The 25,280-nt window shown below is 32.9% G+C and overlaps 3 protein-coding genes and 1 long non-coding RNA gene across 23 annotated transcripts; 2 read left to right on the forward strand and 2 right to left on the reverse strand.

Annotated features, from left to right (window-relative positions):
* Window positions 1-973: 973 nt before the first annotated feature.
* On the forward strand, window positions 974-7,935 carry LOC105167349 (uncharacterized). Of its 20 annotated transcripts, none has more exons than XM_088884220.1 (6): window positions 974-1,032; window positions 1,115-1,184; window positions 1,308-3,740; window positions 5,560-5,705; window positions 6,793-6,846; window positions 7,664-7,935. In XM_088884220.1, the coding sequence occupies exons 3-6, from the start codon at window positions 3,479-3,481 to the stop codon at window positions 7,742-7,744; spliced, it is 543 nt and encodes a 180-aa protein (XP_088740346.1). In that variant the 5' UTR covers window positions 974-1,032; window positions 1,115-1,184; window positions 1,308-3,478; the 3' UTR covers window positions 7,745-7,935. The 20 variants fall into 20 exon arrangements, 13 of the variants coding, with proteins under 13 accessions (XP_088740346.1, XP_088740347.1, XP_088740358.1 ...); XM_088884221.1 differs by having other exon boundaries at window positions 1,016-1,037; XM_088884229.1 differs by having other exon boundaries at window positions 1,017-1,032; window positions 2,814-3,740.
* A 1,612-nt stretch (window positions 7,936-9,547) lies between these two features.
* LOC110012406 (uncharacterized) lies at window positions 9,548-14,602 on the forward strand. The gene is made up of 3 exons (XR_002287574.2): window positions 9,548-9,980; window positions 11,482-13,279; window positions 14,347-14,602. It is a non-coding gene; the product is annotated as an uncharacterized LOC110012406 (long non-coding RNA).
* A 2,330-nt stretch (window positions 14,603-16,932) lies between these two features.
* LOC148787074 (agamous-like MADS-box protein AGL80) lies at window positions 16,933-17,511 on the reverse strand. The gene has a single exon (XM_088883119.1). It carries the CDS (start codon window positions 17,509-17,511, stop codon window positions 16,933-16,935), a length of 579 nt encoding a protein of 192 aa, XP_088739245.1.
* Window positions 17,512-23,944: 6,433 nt separating this feature from the next.
* Window positions 23,945-24,526, reverse strand: LOC148787075 (agamous-like MADS-box protein AGL80). The gene has a single exon (XM_088883120.1). The coding sequence runs from the start codon at window positions 24,524-24,526 to the stop codon at window positions 23,945-23,947; it is 582 nt and encodes a 193-aa protein (XP_088739246.1).
* Between the last annotated feature and the right edge of the window lie 754 nt (window positions 24,527-25,280).

Below are 25,280 nucleotides of genomic sequence, written 5' to 3' on the forward strand. Positions count from 1 at the left end.
TATGCAAAAAAAAATTTCATTAATTGCACGTAAAAATAATGTACCACAAGAGTTAGTTAATATAAGAAAACACGTACATTCATTTATAACTACGGGACTGCACTATATTTTTGGTGTAATAGTAGTATTTTTAAACTTTTTTTTAAAGAAAAATATAATATGTGAATTATATATTTTATTTTGTATCTATATAAAAATATTAAAAAAATACAGTAAAACCTCTATAAATTAATAACCTTGGGACCATAGAATTTTATTAATTTAGAGAGATATTAATTTATCGATAAATTAATATTTTATTAATTAAAAGAGAGACTTTTTAAATTTAGCAAATTTAGTACATATGTATTGAAAATAAATGAATTCATATATGTTTCATTGATTATATTCATGCATCAATCAATTTTTTATAACTAATTCATTGTATACAATTAACTATTATATTCATAGACACATGTATCAATTCATTGGAATTACTTAAATATACTTGTTTACATTAATTCGTTGCACTTAAATAACTATTATAACCAATTAAATATATTCATGCATGATGAATGAAACATATACTACATAAATCTCAATATGATAATAAAATAATTTATAACACCCAACCATGTCTTCTCATCTAACAGACATCTAAATCATCCATGAATGATCAAATGCGTAAAGCATTACAGACTTCATATTTTAGTAAATTACCATAATATTTATAATTGTAATATTTATGAATTATTAATTTAGAGTTTTAATGGGACCTAATATTTATAAAGGAATTTTTCAAAAAATTATTATTTTATTATCTTATCGAATTTGATGATTTTTTACAAAGGCCCAAGTCGGGACCGAAAGATTTTATTATCTTAGAGAGTTTATTAATTTATAGAATATTAATTTATAGAGGTTTTACTGTATATAGGTTGGCCCTCCGAATATTGAATAATATGATCTTAATTATCTTATTATTACGAAAAACAATAAATAAAGAAAGCCTTGGAAACAACGAAATGAGAAGTCATGTTGTCTTAATCAGGCGTAATGTGCTGCTCTCTCTCTCTAGTTCCCTCATGAAATCTATTTTCTGAATTCTGAGTGGTTATCTATTGGGTTTCTTCAGGACACAGGAGAATAAAGTTGACATAATCCTCAAACAGTCTCCTGGATTTGCCAGCCAAAGGATTCCTGCTGTAAGTTCTCTTGAATCATTCTTTCATGTTATTGCTGCTGCAACGAGCTACACTTTATTTCCGGAATCCTTCGTATTCTGTTTTCCCCGTGTCAATTTTTTGATAGTCATGGCTTTTGATCAGTGCATCATCGTGCTAAACATGGGAATTTGCGGCTTCCACACGAGTATGAAATGGTTAAGGATTCTTTTAGACTCTGATCGGAGGATGAGACGGGAGTACTGTTTTTTACTCGATATGGTATTTCAATCCGAAGTTTCTCAAACTCATCAAACCTGCGTTTTGACTGAGAAATGACATGAATTTTCTTGTTTCCACTCTCTCTTTGGACGTTTTGAATTCTAAATGCATAATAATTGAACTTTTTTTATGAATATTCTAATGCATGTGCTGTTGAGTTTGTCATAACTTAAAGTCCTCGAACATTCACAGTTTCAGAGCACTGTGCATTGAAAGCTAGAATAGGCTATGCTTAGTCATCTCTGGAACATTCAATTACTGGTTGAAACAAAGAATTTTGTCGTAAAGTTAGGAATAAAATTTAGTACATGTGAAATGAATGTATTTTCATTTAGTTTCCACATGTTCTAGACCACGAATTCATAAGCTTAGTCTAGCATTTTGAATGCCTTCAAATACTTGGATTTCAATCCAAATCATTCTGGCTTAACAGAAAAAGGTTCATTCCAATTCCATATCCACCTTCCATCTATACATTTTTCCCACCATTCTTTATTCATATTCTGAAACTTCATCTTCTTTACCCACTGTCTAAAGGATATTAAAAGACCACAGACAGAGACAAAAGTTTACCTAATGGCAGTCCAGAACATGGTAGAGATGCAGAACAGCAGGGCAATCCTCCTTTGGCAGAATGCAATTTCACGCGCATTTACATTTTTCAGCCAAAGGAGAAGTGCACTGTTATTATTCTCCACTTCCCTTTACTGCTTTGCATCACTACTGTTCCTGAATTGCCTCTGGCTGTTGAGCTTCAATGGTGCATTTTGTTCTTGGCTATTCACACACTACGTGGATATTCTCTAGGAAGGCTATGGTATATGCTATGGAACAATGCCTCTAAGCTTTTCTTTCGCTCATACTGTTGTAGTCGTGGTCCCTTGCCTTGGAGTTTTCGTCATCTTTTTCTTTCTTGGAGGGGTAGGGGGTCGTCTGATAAGATAAAGCAGAACTGGGGTGTAAAAAATATAATACATTTATGCATGTCAGTTGAAGATTTATTATAGAAAGCTAGTCAGTAGTTGCCTCAAACATTTTATTCTTGCTATTAGTGTCTATCAGGCAGTAATGTTTATGAGTATGCAGTAATACCATTGCTTTTTGGCTCCTATGCTGATTAATTAATTTTCACTTAAAATGGTTTAGAAAAACTTTTGCAGTGCATTAAGTTGAGAAGCTTGTTTAGTGTCATATTTCAAAAGCTCAAATTCATGCCTTAGATGCTAATATGTTTATCACAACAAACACATTACGACATGCCTAGAACTGTACTAACATGCTTTTATGATTTTCAACTACTAACTTTGGATTGTCATGCTATGTATCTTTGATTTATTGTGTTTCTTTCAAGTGATTTTGTTGATAATTTTTAGCTAAAGATTCTCACAGAGAATATGATGAGTAGCCTTGAATGCTAGCTTCCACTCGAATGTGAGGTTTCTAGAGGAAGGACCACAACCAGGGAAGTGCTGACCACTGTCTGTAGACGAATAACTATATGAAGATAAGATTTCAGCCGCACCCTCTTATTTTGTCGAAAGGTTGAGTTGCTTAAACTTGGCGAGTTCCATGATAGCAAGAATAGGAGAAATACTTTTGAGTTCTTCTCTTAACTAATAAATCAGAGCAGTTAAACCTGCTGGGCATCAGAATAATTAAGGGGCAGCTTTTCCAGAGGAACTATTTCTTCAAAAAGATATTCCCACTACAAGGGGAAAAACTGCTAGTTTTACTATCAGTTTCAGAAAACTTAGCCTCAGTGCTGTTATCTTGAATTCCATCTTATGCATGTCATCTTCCTAAATAATCAATGTAAAAGAGTTGATGACCGAAGTCAGACCCAGTACTCCATTGTTTTCCCAGCATCGTTGAACTTAAGCTAATAAATTGAAGTTGCTGAGAAGTATTATTGATAATAATAAGCATGATGAATGGGTAAATAATGACAGTTCAATTCATAAACATTTATTGTGGAAAGAAAAACTTAGAAACTGAGAAGAAGAAGTATTAGTCATTTCTGTAGAAGTTGAAACAATGCAGCATTATGAGATTGAATGGCAGGGCAATTCTCCTTTGGCAAAGAAAAAGTATGCACGTGCATGTCCTCCCTGCCAAAGGAGAATCACACTGTTATTCTTTTTCACACATATTTAATTTTCTTCCTCAGATCACGCTCCCTGCGAGTTCTTGTGTTGAATACCACAGGTCATATGCCCATATATATACCACCTGGTCTCGCATTTCCATTGGATATGCTGGAGAAGGAACTGGCATATGCTTGGAAGTATTCCTCTAGGGTTTTTCCCTTTATTCAAGGTCAGCACCTTTTTCTTATATGGGTTATGCAGTTTTAGGTACAGAAGATGACTGAATATTATGTGTGTTCTGGCACTTTGTGAGGAATATGGTCCTTTTGCTTTCACGCAAGTAGGAATATTATGATTTGTCTTGTGTATGTTTTACATTATTGACACTAAGCAAATCATCTTTTGCATTTGTAGTTGTTCTCACATGAACCAATATGATCTAATGATCCTGGATAATTTTCTTTCTATAATTTGAAGGATGAAATGCATATTATAGGAAATTTTGGAGTTGAGGGTTTAGTATGGAGTTTTGTATAGATGCTGTACAACATATAAGCGTGACTTATAACTTACTGTAAACTAATTATATAATTCTCTAGCATACATCTTATAGTCAAACCAATTATTCAGAAAATGAAATATAAAGTGGATAATGGTTGGCTGCAGGACATATCTGATTCTAGTTATCACATATAGGTAATGTGATTAAGAAATGTTTTAAAGTATATACAGAAAAGGCCTTTCCAAATATAATTTTGTTACTTGTGTAGACTTGTTATTTTATAATGGCCCTCATCAACAGAGATTATATTACTGTTTGTGTCCGAGTAAAAGTAATCATGTGATAACGACATGCTAAAAGCAAGAAAAACATTCTTTTTCCTGCCCACATCTGTTGCACGACATCTTTTCATCCTCATCATATACACTATTATTAACGTTTGTCCTTCAATTTCAAAACACTGCTTTATGAGCTACCTTTCCTAAACAATAACCTCCCTGTAATAATCCTCATTTATTGAAAGAAATCCTTGAGAAGAGCTAAAGCAACCCCAAGCTTCTGAAATACTTAGAATAAACAGATTAGAATTAATAAATGATGGAAAAAGGAAAAATAGTTTATTCCTCTGACTGGTGGATAAAAGAATATGCTCAAAATATACCTGTAGCCTGAGAAAAACACACATATTTTTTTCAACTCAACTATAAATAGATGCAAAGGGGTGTAAACTGTTCATCAAGGGCAGATGAAAAACGCAAGCATGTGTGGATGCATTATTGGGCAATTACTTCTTTGGCAGTAGGCCAGTAAATATTTGTGTCATGCACTTCTACTGAGCTTACTGCCAAAGGAGATTTGCCCGGTAATTCTGCCATACTAATCTAGTATTTTATATCCATAACTACCACTTTATTAATATTCCTCTGTTATTTATTACCTATGTAGCAATTTCTAATTAGCTTAAGACAACATGTTTTCTTAGGTCCTAAATCTATAGGATTGTATCTTACTTAGGCCTATAACCATAGTTATGCACAAATTAACTTTTCCATCCTATCCAGTTCCGGTCCAACCCAACAACCTCCTCGTTGGGTCTTCACCAGATTGGTCTGACCCGTTTTACACATTGATGCATCATACCAAAATAAAAGAAAACACCCGAATCTGACTTTTGCAATGAAGTAAAGGTTAGTTCCACCCCTCCCCCCCTAGAATAATACAAACTGGGCAGTTCCTTCTTGAAAGGCTAAAGTATCTGCATGAGATACAAATTGAAGGTATAATTTAGGTAGTTTGTGACCCAAAAATTGGACCACCTTTGTTCGCCACCAAAATCAAACAAGTCACTCAATTCTCAAGTAAAGAAAAAAGATAACATACTTCTATTTTCAGGATGGCATCTTTCATTTATATTTTATGAGTTGCAAAGGTAAAGACAAAAAAGTTGAAAAATTTAGAAACTTCTTTGTGGTTATGTACAGCTTTGCCATTCCAATGCTCTCCCTAAGATTAAATTGTTTCCAGTTTTCTTTCGCTTTCTTTCCAGGAACAATAATGCTAATGCAATCTCGGACTTCATTGATCCTGGCGCGGCAAATTATTTTATTTCAACCTGCTGATCTTTTACATGGAAGAATCAATATATTCGTAACCTCCTTGATAATGGATTTGGAAAATTATATTCACACTCAGGTATTGGATGAGGAAACAAAAAAGAGAAAGCAATCTTACAACTTATTACAATAGGATACTATAAATGTACATTAAGGGAAAAGTATCTGTCATGGTCTAACCTTGTATACTTGAATTAACGTATTCTAAGTTTAACCCTTTCACCTGTCAGTCACAGACCAAAATCTTTATCGTATCATCATATATATTCTCTATTGTGAAAGCCAATCAAGAAGTGAAAGACAACAAAATAGAAAATAAGAAAAAGTAGCATAGAAAAGATAACCACTCTGAGTACTTAAATTTTGATCAAATAATTAATTAGAGTTTCGTTCAGAATTATTTTACTACAAATTATGATAAAATTTTATCTTCATATGATTAGTCCTCGTTAATTAAGAACAAGGAAGTTCATATGCATGGTTTTTTCCGTCCTTGCCACTTTTGTCTTGCAGCCCTAGCTACTTTATGTATAAACATTACATGCTCGAGTTTCCGCACCAGAAAACAGAAAACACTTTGTTGAAATTATTGGAACCAAATTCTGGGATATGCCAAAGAAAATGAGCGGCATATGCGGGGACAATTCTTGCACGGAAAATTCCCTTTTGTTAAGATCATAGGGGTCAACTATCCAAGTATCAGTTCTATACCCCACCAATCCCTCAATGGAAGACCCAGGGAATATATGTTGCCATCCACTTGAACTTAATGTCTTAGATTATATATATGATAGTATCAGTATTTTATTTTATAAAATTTTCTACATATTAATAAATGATTTTTTGCATGATCTAATGTAGATAGCCAAATAGATCTTATGAAACTTTCTCAAAGTTTCTTTTGAACACGAAATATAAAGTCTTGCAGATGTGCTTGGCTACTGTTTATTTACTATTTTCATTTTCTGATTATCTTTTCTAGAAGGGGTGGGGATTAGATTCATCAACAAGCAAAAGAAGTGAGATACAGGGTGTTGATTTGTTTGCAAGCTCTTTCGACATGTTATTTGCCTCCAACTGTTTCGTCCCTTCGAATATTAAAGGGACGTGCTCCACAATTTTTGAACATTACTAATTAACTCAAGACACTATTCCTTTGACTTCAGGTTCTTGGAGATATTTACAAGTCAGTCTTGCATGTCAATTACCATTCATCTAAGGTACTTTGATGATGTAGAATACGATGAAAATTTAAAGTTTTTAAATATCACTGTGTACAACTTAAAGTGGTATAATATGAACCGCATATTGTACCCTTCTGTGTTTAACTCCTAATAGTTCATCAGTAGGCATGACAAGTTTTAGGAGAAAAATCTGTGAGTATTTGTTTGAGTAAACGAAGGTGTATATGGGTGTGGAAATTATGGAAATGGAACCAAACCTTTTCTTTTAGGTCACTTATATATAGCATAAAGAATTATTTCAGAATATACTGTTTGTACGAAGTAAAACCGATTCCTAAGGTGCCTATATATACACATTATGGCTACTCCATGCCTTTCATCGCATCAGAAACTGATTAGTTGTATGAATGCGTTACAGGGCACTTACTCCTCTGGCAGAAGCTAATTATTTACTGCGAGCAATTAGGCTAAGTAATTAGCTGATCATTGCAACAGTATCAGAAACTTAAGCTCACTGCCAAGGGAGATTTGCCCCGCAATGCAGCTACGCAAATGTATGTACTCTTAAGCTTACTGATTTTGCCATGACATCCCACTAATTGCATATCCTCATCAACTGAAGTAAGGTAGTAGTTAAATATCTTTTGCAGCATCATGCCCCCAATATTTCCTTTTTCTTTTTGTGATTAGATGTGTTTAAGTTTCTGCAATTTTGATTACAACTATCAATAGAACCATGTTCATTAGTCATTTAATATCTGTCGGATCATATTTTGTTCAATTTGAAATAAAAGAGTCGATCGATCTTCACATTCAAATATTTATATGCGTGCTTACTTTTTTTGTTGTGCAGGAGAACGTACGTATACCACTGTTACCAACCATTGAATCACAAGGCAATGGCATTTTATCTCGGCCAACAATTAATCACTAGACCGAAGGGTTTAAATGGATGCGAACAAAGCTATTCAAGTCGTTTTTGAAATGTTTTTTGGCAATTTAGTGCTCAAAATAAAAATGGGTATTAGAAGGATCTAGGTAGCTGATAAATGTTTGTTTGGATTTAGTAAAAACAGTTTTTATTATCTTAGTATCTATTTCCAATTTCATGAGTTGTTGTCTAAATGCAAATTTATATGCCAAATGTGTGGAAATGGAGGACAATATCAATGTTGAACATTTAAATCTCCTGGAAAGACTATATATGATAGCTTACGAGGTGAAGGGCTATATTATTGATCGGACTGCAAAGTTGTATTGATGCTCAAGTTTTTAGGAAGAATGTATCTGATCTGACTCGCGATATGAAATTTTGCACTCGTAATGCACCTTTTGGGGTATTTGAACTTGATGTTTTCTTTCAATTGGGTTATATATATTTATCGAGTTCTATTTGCATCTATCACATTAAAATAACATAACATATAATGATGAGATAAACTATAAAATAAAATTTCAAACTTTACAGAATTGTCAATATATATATAAAATACAAGCCAAAGATCATATTTTTTCAACTTATTTAATCTTCAACCTCATAGTCTGTATGTGTTTTTCAACAAGCTCAGCTCGTATTTGAAATAAAAAAGATTGTAGTAAGTCAAATAATTAAAACGGATAATTACATTTACACTCGTGACTATAATTTATTTACATAAATAATTTTGTTATAATATTATATATATGTTAAGTTTTCGGAAAAACATCCGAATTTTTACACAACTGTTGACAACACCAATACCAACTTATTTTAATGTGGGTAGACGTAAGTTGCTACGACTATTTTCTCAGAACTACTCAAGTGAAACCGCTTTTACAATAGTCTACACGTTTTTAATTTTTGCATATGACGGAACGGCCGCTGTGCATGAAAGGAACGGGATACCGTTTGGCCGTTCGCACTCATGCATACAGAAAGTCCGAATTCTCGAACCATGGCCCGTGTCTGCGGCAAGTTATGTGTCTCCCATCCTGGTCCCGTCGCCACCGCCGCCGGAAGCCCCCTTTTTCTCCAGTCACACTCGATATAGCACACCTTCCTATTGCGCTGCATTTAAATGCGAATTTCTCGAGCATGAGAAATGTGGAGCTTGAATATTTGGGGTGAAGATTCTGGAATTACATCCAACGTTACTGGATTGATTTTCAGTGACTTATGGCCAAGCTGTTTCTTGTTTATGGATTCAATTTCTCATGTAAAGACCGTGAAGTAGCATGTTTGCATCTGCTGAAGATGTATCTGGTCCTATGGATGTGGGGAATTGACGCCTACATTTGGAAATAGATAACTATGTGTTTTTTACATCGAATAGATTTTCTTTTTCTTACTGTAAACGGCTTCAGCATCGAATGGAAGATTCAATGATTTTGTTCAGCATGGATGAAGAAATTTTACAATTGTCAGTTGGCACTTTGTTGGCGCTCAACATACAAGTGTTCTTGGATTGAAAAAGAAAGAATTAACTTCTGGGGAACTCCTATCAAAATCCCGATGATGAAACAACTTCAAGACGCTGTACAAGAAAATTAGAATAAAGAAATCAGCACCATACACGAATTCTAAGCATAAAACTTCTCTCACTACTATATAGGTACGGGCCGGGCCCAGTACCAACTTTCTGCAAAAGCATTTGCGTGGCTGTGTGTCTGGTGGTTCTGTTCCTTGAGGTTTAAGAAATGTTGGTTGAGTCAGTTGAGATGTAACAAAGCCCAACCACAACCTGCCTACCAATTCCAGCAAATTAGAAAGAAAATGACCTTTCTTGCCATCACTCTCTGTCTTGGGAGCATAGGGTACCCAACATGTTATTCCACAATTGTTGTCATTTTTTTATCACAAAAACAGTTCAGTTTGATTCAAGATCAAGCAACAGTGTATCTTGTGGAAATTATTTACCTTTGTAACATAGATATAATGCCCCAGATCAAGACACATTTTTATCTCAAGTCTGAGGGAGAAGGGAGTGAAGGAAGAAGCTACCACGAGTTGGTGACAAGTAAAGATGATGGATTCTGGGGTTCCTATGTGCAACACTTGTGATTAAGCTCTAACAGTGAAGTGTTTGTGGCGTGTCAGGAATGCAATTATCCCATCTGTCAGCATTGTTTAGACTATGAAATCAAGGAAGGGCGCAATGCCTGCATTCGTTGTGGCACTCCGTATAATGATGGTACTAAATCTTGGAGTTCATTGCTCTGTTTTCCATTTTGTCCAATATGCTCTAATTGAACTTTTTTCTGTGTGAGGATTTACACATATGTAAGGTTTCTGTTGTTTCCATTAACTAATTAGAAAGTCTACCGTTAAAATTATAGGAAGCTGGACAAATCAAAACTATTCCGATGAAAAAATCATTTCACCTTAAGCTTCACAAATTTAAAATTTATACTAGTTGCATGACTGAATGAACAGACATGTGGAAACAACATGTTGGGTACCCTAGATAGTAATCGTTTTATGTGTGTAATAATCTAACTATTATTAATTAATTATAAATAGTATTATTAATTAATTATTTATTATAAATAGTATTATTAATTAATAAATAGAATTTAATAAAATTATAACTATTTTAAAACATATGTATTTTAATTGAACAAACAAATACTTGATGAAATTGAGCAAAACTGGTCTTGTTGGAATCCTCTGGACGACGGGATTCGGACGACTATGGTCTTAATCTTTGATTCGTCATGACGGTGGAGAAATGACAGCAAACAGCTTCAACGCGAATTTTCGATGGAAAAATTTTCAAATTTTCATATCTCAACAAATATTTAATAAAATTGAACTAGGTTGGTCTAGTTAGAACCGTAGGTCGAAGCGAGTATAGTGGTGGTGGTCCGTGATCGTAGGTCGCTCCGGTGGCGGCGAATCGACGGCCGAAAGGTGCGGTGGTCGTGCTAAAAATTCATTATTTACGATTGATAAAACTTGAAATTGTTTGTGGAAAAATGTTCGTCTCATCAAAGGGAGTCGAACGGTATATTTGATGGTTGACAACTCCATGATGGTGTCGAAATTTTAACGAAAAGTTGGTAGCAATTCGTCGTGAAATAAAATAATTTTTTAAAAAAAAATTAAAAAATTGTCACACCACGGTAGTGAACCGCGGTGACCATTAAATTTTTTTTTTTTAAGAAACAATGTCACCGCGGTGACATAGAATTGTTTTTTTAAATAAAAATTGTGGCACCACGGTGAGTCTTAATTTTCTAAATCTTTCCAAAGAACCTTACTTTTCTAAATTTTTTTTCCTGCATTTTTTAAATAAATTCCCCGGAGAATGAACTGAGGATGTAATAAGTTGGATTTGGGCTCCACTGCCAGCCCAGCTCCACCTCCGGCTTTGGGTGGATGTCTCTCTCTATATATCTTTTTGCAACAGTTTATAGTTCTGTAGTAGCCGACCATTACTGGTAGTTACTATTTTGGTCGTTAATTCTGGTTGTTGTGGTTTTGTAACTGCTGAAACGCTTAGACATTTCTGGTAGTTACAACTCACGGCTTTAATGTCGTTTATGGCTGTTGCTACCTGGTGCTCTATATAGAGAGCTCCCCTTCTATACTTTAAACACCTTTTAATATAAAGTGCTAGTGCTATTTTCGTCAGTAGCAACTTTAGTTAAGTTCTAGCATCACTATTCATGATCGTCCTTAGCTTGCTGCAGCTTCTCTTCTTCAGTTGATTGCTGCTTCTAACTGTACTTCAAATGTCTTCAACCCCCGCTAAAGCTGGACCGGGGGTGAACTATACCAGCCCAAGCTTGGCAAGAAATAAATGAAGTGGCCTTGTTAAAGACTTGGTGGAGATATCTGCCGATTGATCCTTAGAACGTATGTATGAGGGAGCTCTGAAGCTTGACTTGTAGTGATCACGAATGAGGTGACAGTCAATCTCCAAATGCTTGGTGTGCTCATGGAAAACAGGATTATTAACAATATGCAACGCAACTTTATTGTCACAATATAATGGAATGGGCTAAGAGCATTAATTCCAAGATCTTATAAGAGAAATGAAATCCACACCAGTTCACATGTTGTAGATCCCATTGCTATGTGTTCAGCCTCAGCTGTAGAAGAGATTGTATTTTGCATCTTTGTCTTTCAAGAAATCAAGGATGTTCCCAAGAAGACAAAATACCTTGTTAAAGATCGTCTACTGTCCAAGCAAGATGCCCAATCTGAGTCACAATACACACTCAGATCAGGTGCTGCATCAGAGGGGAAGAAAATGCACTTCCTTGGTGTACTCTTCAAGTATCTCACCACATGTAGTGCTACATCCCAGTGCTTTTTGCAAGGAGTTTGGAGGAATTGACTTAACTGTTGGGTAGCATGTGAGATGTCTGGCCTTGTAAATCCTAAGTACAACAACATTCCTATTAGTCTTCTGTAAGCAGCTGGCTGTGGCAGTGTGTGTTCTGAAGCTGTAGTGAACTTGATTCCAACTGGAAGTAGAGTATTTCTGGTCTTGGCTTCAGTCATCTTTAAGTCCAGAATTATGTCTTGTATGTATTTGCTTTGAGTGAGCATGATACCTTCAGAAGCTCTAGCAATCTCTAAGCCCAAAAAATACTTTGCTGATTAGGTTCTTGATTGTGAATAGTTTGTTTAAGTATTCCTTGACTCTGCAATTTATGTGGATGATGTACCTGCAAGAATATATCGTCAGCATAAACTAAAAGAGCAAGAAAACCTGCAAAAGAGGCCTTTGTGAAGAGACAATAGTCATACTTGGATTGTCTAAAAACAAAGAGTTCTAGCCTAGAAGTGAACTCGCAATTAGACTGCCTTGATGCTTATTTTAGCCCATATAATGACTTTTTCAGCTTGTGCAAACTTGTCTTGGAGGTATTGAGTACTCACTGGTGGTACCATATATATCTCTTCATCCAAAGTGCCATGTAAAAACGAGTTATTCACATCCAATTGGTGTAGTTCCCATCCTGAAAAGGCAGCAACTACAATGAGAGCCCTTACTGTTACTACCTTGGCACAGGTGAGAAACTCTCAAAATAATTTATTCCTTTCACTTGGTTGTAGCCCTTGGCCACTAATCTAGCTTTATGCCTAAGGGTGGGCGAACGGGGTAGGTAGTTCGGGTCTCGACCCGACCCGATCAGATAACAATAAATCGGATCGGGTATATCGAGTTTTTGCACGGGTTCGGATTAACCCGTAACCCAACTAAGAGTAGTCGGGTTCGGGTTCGGGTTCTAGAACCCTACCTGAAGAACCCAATCGGGATAAAGAAATAAGTCACATTCTGTGTCTTCACTCTTCACAACTGGTTCTTAGTTATTTCTCTTCTTTTCTCTCTTTCTTCCCCACAATCTTCTTCCTCCATTGCCGCTGGCGCCAAGCCTATTCTCACTGCTGCCGCTGACGACCAGAACTCCGACGACCGACCCACCACCGCGACTTCTCCTTCTTCGCCGATAGAGTTCGTCGTCGCTATTTTGCTAGGTAATTTTTTAATAATGGACTAATGGAGTTGTAAACTTGTAATCATGTAATGGGCCTAATGGTGATGATATTTTGTGAAATTAGATTAGATTTTTGGTTAGTTGTTGGGTTTGTTTTGTATTTTTATTTGAAGTGACATTTCTATCTTTATGCATGTTAAGTGTTTGTTGAAATGCTAAATTGAAATGTTTATTGATTATACTTGAAATGCTCTAAATTGAAGTGTTCGCCCTTTTGATCTCCTGTTTCTTCTCAGTTGCCCTTCTTCTATTTGTTTTTCATTCTTCTTTCGTCTTCTCTGCTGAAAATTTTCGAGTATATGCGTGTTTTTATCGTTTATACTGCGGTCTGTAGACTGAGTGTGGATGTGTCTACAACAAAGAACAAATTTCTGAATGGGGGCTATGGTACTTCATGCCATTAACAAAAACAAGGTAACAGAATGAGTGTGTGAAATAATAAAAAAATGAGACAAGCTTACATGTGAAGTTCTTATCTTCAATTGCAGTTGATCATGTAAATGCTGCAAAAGAATTAGAGAGCATAACTAATAATTGCAAAAACTTGAGCATAGGCTTCATTTAGTACAAGTGGTCGTGTTCTTAACACTTTTAAGAGCTCTTGTTGAGATCATAAAAGTTAAAATAACTCTTACCTTGTCCCGCATTAAAAGTTCATTGAAAAAAGAATCTCCTTATATTGAGTTCAAAGTTCAACTTGAGTATTGAAGTGTTAATGGGGACTAGAGTGAACTTGTGGGAAACCTCACACATACACTGCGCGCTCAGCCTGATTTCAGCTACGAGCGTTAGGGTGAATGTCTTAATCTTTTAATTTTGTAACAATCGGTTTTTTAATAATAGCCTACTTTTACTGGCGGTTACTGCTTTGGTTGTTAATTCACTGTTGTGATTTTGTAACTATTAAAATGTTCAAAAGTTTTTGGCAGTTACAACTCACAGCTTCAACGTTGTTTATGGCTGGTGCGCATAGTGCTTATGATATATCCTTTTGCAGCAAAAATATTTGTATTTACCTGAATTCAACAATTTTGAATTCTTATATAGTCTTATCTTGGGAGAAGTGACTAATTTATTCAAGGCAAGCAGAATTGCTACGATTTGGCATTTGAATTGCAAGGTGTTATGATACGACTTTCAATCAGATAAGTTTTCTATCTATGATTTGTCGTTAAAAATATATGTAAATTGTGCTTTTTTTGTGTTCTGATTTATTTTTTTGGAAACTGGTTGATTTGGAACTACTTATTAAGAAAGTGTAAATTGGATATCTTTAAACTCATGATTCCTGATTTTTAGAACATCGCGTTATTGCGCTATTATTTCCAACACTTCACAATTTAACCAATAAGTTAATTGTAGTGGAATACAAGAATTATAATCTGTATATTATTCGCCTTAAATTATTAACCATAAAGAGATAGTATTTTTAGCAGGTTAAAGGACCTTACTGGTTTGAAGCCATTCCAATTGTCAAATGTATGGGTTTCATATATATATATATATATATGCCACATATAATGTACGATTATGAAGTTCAAAAGTAGTAGGCCATTGGATCTTTATAAAAAAATCTCAAATTAAACCAATTTAGTCCCTTTTTGTTATGGGATTTTGACATTTCTTCAGTTTCATCATTCAATCTTTGGTGTAAGTACTTTCATGGTTTACCATTTTCTTGATCTATGAGAAGACCAAATTTGTTTTACCCTATCACTTAATACTTCTGCGGATGGCCACAAGACAGGATTGTTCTCTGTTGGCTTGTTTGTAACTATGCCTATATGAAATTCACAAAGAATAAAAAGTTTATTTGCTTTGTTTTGTCAAACTCTCCACATGCATAGAATGTTTCTTTTCCTCTAATTTGATAATTGTTCAACTTTGCTCATTTTCTTGTCATGTTTCATTATAGTATCTAGAATGTTTTAGTTGCATATAAATGTTCATTTCATAGAATAAGAGAAAATGCTGTAATATTTGTAACAACTATTGTGTTTCAAAATAGTCAGGAATTATTTCTAAATTCTGAGAAGTTGAAGGAATTGGTAAGGACCTTCTTAAATTTCTCCCTATATTATATGATAAATTCATATATAATATGGTAAATTATGTTTTGTTCATTTCATTGGAATTGAGATAGAACCAAGTATTTTTATGATATTGAGATGAGAATCAAATAACAATCCTCACTTTCATGCTTAAAACCCCTATTTTATGAATTTACAAAATTTAATATGTTCATAGGTACAAAGTATGGAATTTACTTTTTACTTCATGCATTCTGTTTCACAGACAAATAATTCTAATACAAAACATTGATGCATCATTCACAATAATTTAATTCCGACCGAAATACCAAAATATAAGTTTTTATAGTTTCGTTATTATATTTTCATATTATATCTATACCCTAAATAGTGTCTACAATATACCGTTGCAAGACAACAATTTCAACAAATCAAACAGTCTGATGGTGACTTTGTAGAATTTGGATATTCATAATTTAGTTTGTTTCCTCATAATTATCATTAAATAGTATATATGAACATATTATATTCTCATTATCATTAGAACTTTATAATAGTAATTTAGACTATGTTCTTGTTAGTATCAGATTGCAAAAACAAGATAATACATAAAAGGGTATTTTCATCATCTTTAGAACTTTATAAATTTTATTGTGTTAATACTTAATTAATTAAATTATGACAAGAATTTTTATCTCCAAGATAATATAGAATGGTAAGTGCATGAATCTTGTGTTAAAAACCAAAAGTACGTTTGATTTTTAATTACTTTACCTAATTATAACATAATATCTACAATCGCTATTTTATTATGTATATTTTATATGATTTGATTCTTAACCTGTATGATTTTTTTTGTACATCATTTGTTTATTTAACATTCATAAACTAGTGGTCAATGTTATAATTTAAAAATTCATTATTTAATGTTTGATTATACATAAATGCAATTCTCACCATATGTTTATTTCTTATATATAAATAAATTTTGTAATAAATTTACATATTGAAAAAAAAGAAACATTTTTCTTTTCAGCTCAGTGTTTCTTAATATTTGTTGGTTGAGTAGTTGAACTTCTCCATCTTGTGTTCTTTCGATTTAATTAAATCATCTTATATTTGTTCAATGAATCATCTAGTTCTCTATTTTTTTTGCTTTGACTAGGAGGGGGTCAGGGTTTTATATTTTTTTACTTAATTGACACATTCTTCATTAACTTAGATTCGAATAACAAAAGAAAAGAAGAGGCAAGCCAGTTGCGAATGGGAATAAGACCCATTATCTTTTTCTTATAAGATATCAAGTAAAATATCAAAATTTAAATGAGTTTCTGAAATATCCAAGTTCATAAAAATTTTTCTTTCTCCCTATCTACTTTAAAGACAATTCATTTAAGAAGTAGTTTTCTTAACAATTTAGTACTCAAGTCCAGATTCAAATGAGTAATACAAATGGAAGTTACTAAAATACCTTATATCAATGTAATGGAAACATCATTTGCAAAGAAGACAAAAAATTGAATACGAACAACAGTAGTAGTGCCGTCTTCAAATATAGCTGAAGTGAATAATGAGTACTCCTCAACTCCTGCAATTACAACATTCAAACTGATGATGTTGGTTGATCTTTATTTGACACCATCATATGAAAAGGTGGAAATGACGGTGGAGATGGAGGAGGAGTAAGCATTTGTCTTTCTTGCTCATTAAGCTCATCGTCCTTAAATTGGAGCTTTTTGAGCATTTGAGCTGCAAAAGACTGTAAGCAATTTAGTTGAACTAGATCAATTGCACCAAAATCCTTACCTTGTATTAAAAGCTGAGTCATGACCAGTTGAGACTCTTTTAATTCCTTCTTGTATTGAGATTTTGATATTTCTTCAATTCCATCATTCACTCTTTGGTGTAAGAACTTTTCATGAGTTACCATCTTCTTGGCCCTTTCTGATCCTGAAAAGTCCAAGAATTTCTGTAGCCTATCACCAAATACTTCTAGGGATGGCCACAAGATGGCATTATTTTCTGTTGGTTTGTGTATAACTATGCCTATATTGATTCCACACAAAATGGAGAGTTCGTTTGCTTTCTTTGTCAAACTCTCCACCCTCTTCATGCATAGGACTTTCCTTTTCCTCTCGGTTGAAATTTGTTCATGCTTTACTCTTTTTCTTGTCATATGCATGTTTCCTATCTAGCTAGAATGTTTTTATCCATGTGTAAATTTTCATTTCATAGAATGTCATTATATAGGAGAAAATTTATGTCATGTTTATCAACAGATGTGTTCAACATAGTGAAGAATTATTATTTCAAAATTTTGACAATTTGAAGTAATTAGTAAGGACTTTTTTATTTTTCCTATATGATAGGCTAAATTCACATGATATTATAATAGTATTTTGTTTATTTCATTGGAATTGAGATTGAAATCAGGTAATTTTGTGAGATTGAAATGAGAATTAGATAATGATTCCGATTTTCATCCTTTACAGTATCTAATTAAGAACTTATTAAATTTAATATGTTCCTAAATACAAAACATAGATTCCCTTTTTAATTGATGCATTCTATTTAACAAACAAACAATTTTATCTAGAACTTGGCCACATCTTTCTCAATAATTTAATTTCCACCAAGACACGAGCATATTATCTAGTTTACTTTCTAACAATATGTGGTGTATAGTATGGATAAATTATATTAACTTTATCATTAGAATTTAATAATTGTAATTTTGACTTTTTTTTAGTATTAGATTGTGAAAACAAGAGTATACACTAAAGTTTATTGTCATTAGCATTAGAACATAATAACTATAATTTAGATTGTATTCTCATTTTCATCAAATTGTAAACTGGATATACATTTTACAAAAAATTATGTCTAGTGATGCAACATAGTCAAATAGATATTCGAAACCTAGACCATATTTTAATTGATACAAAGAATAACCATTCTAGATTATAATCTCATAAGAACTATAATTAAATAATTATAATTTGGACTATATGATCCATAGGTATTATATTCCCATTATTATATAAATTTAACATAGGTGTCAAAAGATAGAAATAACATTGGAATAAAACCATGAATCATTAAAATTGAATATATATAATTTAGACCACCTTCTCATTTGTATTATAGAGTATGCAACTACTTAGTCCTTAACTTCCTCGATACTAGAGTTAAGAAACTATTGTTAATTTTTATTTTTTTTGAGGAAAGAAACTATTGTCAATTTAAACTTTACTTTCCTTCATCTGAGTCTGTCAAAGCTTTATTGTTTTAAATAGTTTTAAATTTTTTTGGAAATTGGATCAAAGTAAAATTTGGAGATAAGAAGCATATATACAAGGGATTGATGTAGTAGTTCTGCCCTCAAGTAAATGCTACTGCAACACATACACTAAATGATGAACTACTTATTATATTTATATCACAGTAGGAAAAAGTATTATTTTAGTCCGCTAAGTATGCCTAATTTTAATTTTAGTCCGATAACTATGTCCATTTTTTGTTTAGGTCCAGTAACTTATGAAATTGCTTACTTTTAGTCCTCTGGCAGATTTTTGGACAATTTTACCCCTATGCAATTTTTGAAAGGCAGTTTTAGTTCATATGCACTCATAGGGGTAAAATTGTCTGAAAATCTGCCAAAGGACTAAAAGTAAGTAATTTCGTAAGTTACTGGACCTAAACAAAAATGGACATAGTTATCGGACTAAAATTAAAATTAGACATACTTAGCGGACTAAAATAATATTTTTCCCTATCACAGTACCAAATCAACTTTTAACGGTTCAAGAACTAGTAATGATGAGTGAACATTAAATGTTATTTATGTCTTTTAATGCATTACTTTTATTTGACATGATGTTGGAGGTTTTGGCTGAAAAGGCGAAAAGAATAAATTAAGAAATAGAACATTTCTATAGTTGTTTGCTTAGTTTAAGGATTATTGATATTCTACCTTCAATAGAAAATGTGACAATTGTATGCTGTTTACTCAATTCGTATTAGGCGAGATTTAAAATCTATCTAAACTGTATATCTATTCCAATTGGTTCAACTAGGATTTCCTTAAAGGCCATGAGTACGTCTAGACTTAACAAGGAAAGTAAATAGGTCAAAGTTTATTCAAATCTAATTCCATCTTTATCATATTTTCATATTTCTTGTGATTTTTAAAGTTTTAGATCCAAATATATCATCATAAATCAAACTACATTTATTTATTGTACTCGAGCTTTATAGTACTTGAACTCGAGCTTAAATCGAATGTACTACATTTGAAGTCAGGCTTCACCCCTAAAACACCAATCTCATTAGACTTGATCTAACGATTAATATTTTCAATTTATCTATATGCATGATGCAGTTACCGAGAGGATAATTTTGGGTAGTTGCCCCATTCCCATCTCAAGAGAGCTTTTATAAGGATAATTTGTAATACTTATCCGATTACCTCTTTTCCCCTTCTAGAACAACCTCCCACCCTGCCTAATGAAAAATAAAAATAAATTGGCTTATGATATTTTTTAATATTTTATTCATCCCATATGTAGGATTTACATACAAATATGTGGAGGAATAGAAAATTGGATCTTGCTTACAAGAAACATTACATCAGCTGAAATAAAGACTGTGTTCTCCAACATGGTTGTATTTTCCTCGGCCAATTTTTTGCATCTACTTTAACAGGCACTTGATAAAAAATACAAATTTCATAAAAAGAAAAATAATAGTTTAGGGACTAAAACTATAACTCACTATTGTAAGGGGCTGAAACGAAAAGTGGAGTTCTCCGTGTTAGTCCAATAAGCATCATTATACTTTGTGATTGTCATACTTTACCTATATTTATTACGTTCCATGTTTCGTGGTCAAAGGCCTAAGTATGATAATGTATCACCATGGCACTACTAATTATGAAAAGTATGGATTATTGAGTCCATTAAATATCCATTTTTCTTGATATTATTAATATTTTAATTTAAACCATGATTTAAGATCTTAAAGTATAAGTCATCCATATAAAATATAACCTTTCTTATCACGAATTTATTAAACTAGTACTTCTAGGTTAGAAGCTACCTCAAACTTCCCAGCAACAGGCCGCCTCGACTTTCTTGTATCCCCTTTTTACTGTGAGGCCTTTTAGATGCAATAATTCTAAACTTAAAATATGAGTTTGTATTGACGAAAGGTTAAACAAGTTAATTTGCACTTTATGGGGTGCGAGTATTACACACATCACTGTGCATAACAACCCAAATGACAATGTGTGAATGAACGAGTCTGGCATGTTGTATCGTCATCCATACAAGCCAATTAAACGTAATCATTTTTCGCTATACATACATTAGATTGTGGAATCTTCATACAGAGTTGACAACCAACGAACAAACTGCACAATTGAATTTGGAACTAGAATTTCAATAAATGCAATGATTCATTGATTGTTTGAGCCGATGCCTCCTGTTGTACACTTCCCTTTACACCCAGCATAACAATGATCGGAGTACCAATACCAAAGCACCATAACAAAAAATTTGCATCCCCACACATAGCAACACAACTGATAATGTGCAAAACGCAGGGGCCATCATGTTCAATCCCTATCCACACAAGACGATAAAACCACACAGCCAAAGTAGATGCATCTAGACGTTCTAGCTTTTTTTTTTTTTTTTTTTTTTTTTTTTTACCTTAGAAACGTAGATGATGATTTTGGCACTGTTGATGTGTATTTACAGAATGCGAATGATGAGGGAGGGAAATTTTTTCCAAACCTTGGTGGTGCTCAGTTAATGTGTAAAGTACTATTCCTCTTGAGTTCAATTTTGGTATCACTAGCAGGTGCAAGAATCATTTGTTAAAAGTCATATTTGGTGATACTCTTGTTAAATGTTGCACCGATTAGGTGTTTGATTGTGGTTGTAATAAGATTGATAGACAATACTTATCAAAGGATGTTTTTCATTTTCTTAATGTTGTTTTGGTTGGTGCGCTTGTTTTTGGTTTTGTTATTATTTGGGCCTAATTACTTGTCCAAATAGAGCCATCCTCATTTGCAGTAGCTTGCCATATATTTATTATTCGAACATGACCTACTATTGTTGTAGGTGTCACACTCATTAATTTTTGTTGTATTTTATTTCGTTATTATATATATTGTAATTTTCTTTATTATGTTTACATTATTATTTATGTAGGTTTGCAAGTTTTTGCTTCTCCATTGAGTTGTATGAATTTTGAAACAAAATCATGCATTAACTAGTAATAATGCATGTTGGGAATAGAGGTGATGAGTTGTTGTGGAGATGAAGAAGAAATGTGGAATAGAAAGTTAAACACAAGTATTATCCCTATTGTAGCCATATATGATGGGGATTAGATGTTTAGAGTCACACTTATGTGAGGGAAAGGATTTGACGAAACTCGTTCTGGAGTAGAATTTTCCATGTGGGAGCTGCAATTAAAGCAAAAAGCATGATTCATTCGTGGGCTAATTGAAACTGCTCGAAAAAAATCCACTATGCGTACAAAATTTAAGACAAAAAAAAAACATTGTACATGTATCGTATTAGTGAGCATACTACACATCATTCAACATGGCATTGCCACTCCAGACAACATGTGTTTGATGGATGTTGTGGGCACTCAATCATAGTGTTTTCACATCTTGAGCTGTTGTTAGGTATTGCTAAGACAAAATAATATTCTAAGATTGTAAACTAAAAGTCTAATTATATTATTATAATGTGTTGCATTTCATTTTTATTCAATGATCTTAAGCTTGTTGTTTGTATATATACTTGTGTTATATTATTATTATTATTATTTATTTATTTTAATATTTTTATATTGTTATATTGTTATATTATACTTTATGTTTTATATTATAATGATATATGTATGTTGTAAATACTACTATCTATAAATAAAAGACAACATTACAATTTTAGTCCTATATCTATAAGGAGTTGGCAATTTTAGTCCTATACTTTTCAAATGTTCGCGATTTTGATCCTTCAGCCCATTTAATGACCACTTTACCCTTTTAGAGAAAAATTAACCATAGTCCACTACATTTTCTAAGTTAGGCCCAACATGCTTTTGGAATAAATTAAACCTCAATAAATTCATACCTTATTTTAACCGCTTTGTTCCCCAATATTCCAAGTCCTCAATTTTACTAACTTTCCTCAACCACACTACCGCAGCAGGTGATTCGCAGGTACTTGGCTCCTTCAACAATAAACAAAACAAACCTATTTCATTTTCTACTTTAGGGCGTGAAAAGTACTCCAGTATAGAGATTTAATAGAATTTTGGATGAACAAGTCGAATAGAAGCCTTTTAATTTATTGAAGAAATAGTTGAAATATTATATAGATACTTCTTCCTCTATAGGAAGAGACAACTATTTAAGAAGGATTGTACCTGTCGGGGAAACCCCCATAAATTGAATATTAATAACACAAGAATTTGAAAGACTTCAAAATATTATCTATTGAAGAGTTGGAGAAGTTTTCTAATGATCCCCATCTTATTCCTATCCTTCTTATTTATAATACCTTGCAGACTTCAATCCCGACTTCAAACTTGTTTGGATGACGTCTTTACATTCGTCATATTTTTAGTCCTTCTTCTTTCTAGCTATTGGTCATAATAGCTTGTCAACCAAGTGCTTGCAAGCTGGTTACCACTTCTTTCTTATTGTTGGCTCATTTGCCATTTTCTACGAATAGTCTTACTTTTGATTTTTGACATTCTGAGTGTTTTACCCCTTTTGGTAAAAATCCTTTGTTTACTCTTGTCGGGTTTTGGTTCGGGTTTCTTTTGAGTACCCCAATCTTGGTTTCTAACCGGGGATTTTTCTAATATGTTTACTTCTGGTATAAATATGTCGTCCTCGTAATAAACTTGCACATTGCAAAGAAAAAACTCTTTTTCTTTTTGAGTATGGTACTTGTTAATATTGGTCTTTTCAGTCTCAATCTTGTTTTCTTTCGATTTAGTTAAATCATCTTAACTTTGTTTAATGAATAATTCTTTTGTATTTTTTTTTAAGTGATACATTTTTCATTAAATTAGATTTGAATAAACAAAAAACAGAGAAAAGAAGAGGAATGGCAGTTGTAAATAAAGATAAGAACCATTTTATTTTTTTCTTATAACAGATGAAATAGAATATCAAATTTAAATGAGTTTATGAAACATTTAGATTCATAACTATTTTTCTTTATCTCTATCTCCTTTATGGACAATTCATTTAAGAAATAGTTTTTCTAATAATTTAGTACTCATTTTCCATATTCAAATGAGTAATACACATCGAAGTTACTAAAATACCTTATACCAATGTAATGGACGCTACATTTGCAAAAAGGGTAAACAAAAAACTAAATAGAAAGGAAGAAAATATGATAATATATCAAAAATCTATATTTTTATACTTGACAGCTACTCAAGGAGGTTGGGTAAAATTATTTAGCACTAAACTATCATCTTTACCACCAACAATAGCATTGCCGCCTTCAGATATAGTTGTAGTCAATAATGAGTATCTCCTGAACTCCTGTAACGACGTTCAAATTTGATGATGTTTATACTTGATCTTTGTTTGACACAATCGTATGTGAAGTTGGCATTGACAGTGGAGATGGAGGAAGAGGAGGAGTAAGCATTTGTCTTTCTTGCCCATTAAGCTCATCATTTCTAAATTGGAGCTTCTTGAGCATCTGAGCTGCAAGAGATCGTAAGCAACTTAGTTGAACTAGATCAACTGCACTAAAATCCTTGCCTTTTATTAAAAGCTCATTCATTAGCAATTGAGACTCTTTGAATTCTTTCCTGTATTGGGATTTTGACATTTCTTCAATTCCATCATGTACTCTTTGGTGCAAGTACTTTTCATGATTCATCATTTTTTTAGCCCTTTCTGATCCTGAAAAGTCCAAGAACTTTTGTAGCCTATCACCAAATACTTCTGGAGATGGCCACAAGATGGCATTATTTTCTGTTGGTTCGTGTATAACTATCCCTATATTGACTCCACACAAAATGGAGAGTTCACTTGCTTTCTTTGTCAAACTCTCCACCCTCTTCATGCACAGGACTTTCCTTTTCGTCTCATTTGATATTTGTCCATGCTTTACTCTTTTCCTTGTCATATACATATTTTCCATCTAGCTAGAAAATATTTTTGTTGCATGCGTAAATTTTTATTCCATAGAAAGTTAATATATAGGAGAAAATTTATGTCACATTTGGTAACAATGTTGTGTTGGTCAACATACTGAATAATTCTTTCAAAATTTCGACAATTTGAAATAATTGGTAAGGACTTTTCGACTCTCCCTCTATTATAGGATAAATTCATATGATCTTATGGCAGTTTTTGTTTATTTCATTGGAATTGAAATCGAAATCAGGAAATTTTGTGATATTGAAATGAGAATCAAACAATGATTCGCATTTCCATCCTTAGAGTATCTAATTAGGAAATTATTACAAACAAACAATTGTAATTAGAATCAGGGCGGCATCTTTCTCAATAATGTAATTTCCACTAAGACATGAAAATATTATTTTAGTTTTGTTATTATATTTCGATACTGTAAATTTATCCTAAATAGTCTAAGTTGTGAAAAAAATATATTTGGAATCTTTCTCAATCATGTAATTTCCACTAAGACACGAAAATAATATTGTAGTTTTGTTATTATATTTTGAACGGGAAAAGTATTATTTTAATCCGCTAAGTATGCTTAATTTTAATTTTAGTTCGATAACTATGTTCACTTTTGTTTAGGTCCAGTAACTTACGAAATTGCTTACTTTAGTCATCTGTCAGATTTTCGAACAATTTTACTCCTATGCAACTTTTGAAAGGCAGTTTTAGTCTATATGCACTCAAGAGGTAAAATTGTCCGAAAATCT

Source organism: Sesamum indicum, linkage group LG8 (genome assembly GCF_026168435.1).
Source record: "Sesamum indicum cultivar Baizhima isolate 11 linkage group LG8, ASM2616843v1, whole genome shotgun sequence".
Classification (NCBI taxonomy): Eukaryota; Viridiplantae; Streptophyta; class Magnoliopsida; order Lamiales; family Pedaliaceae; genus Sesamum; species Sesamum indicum.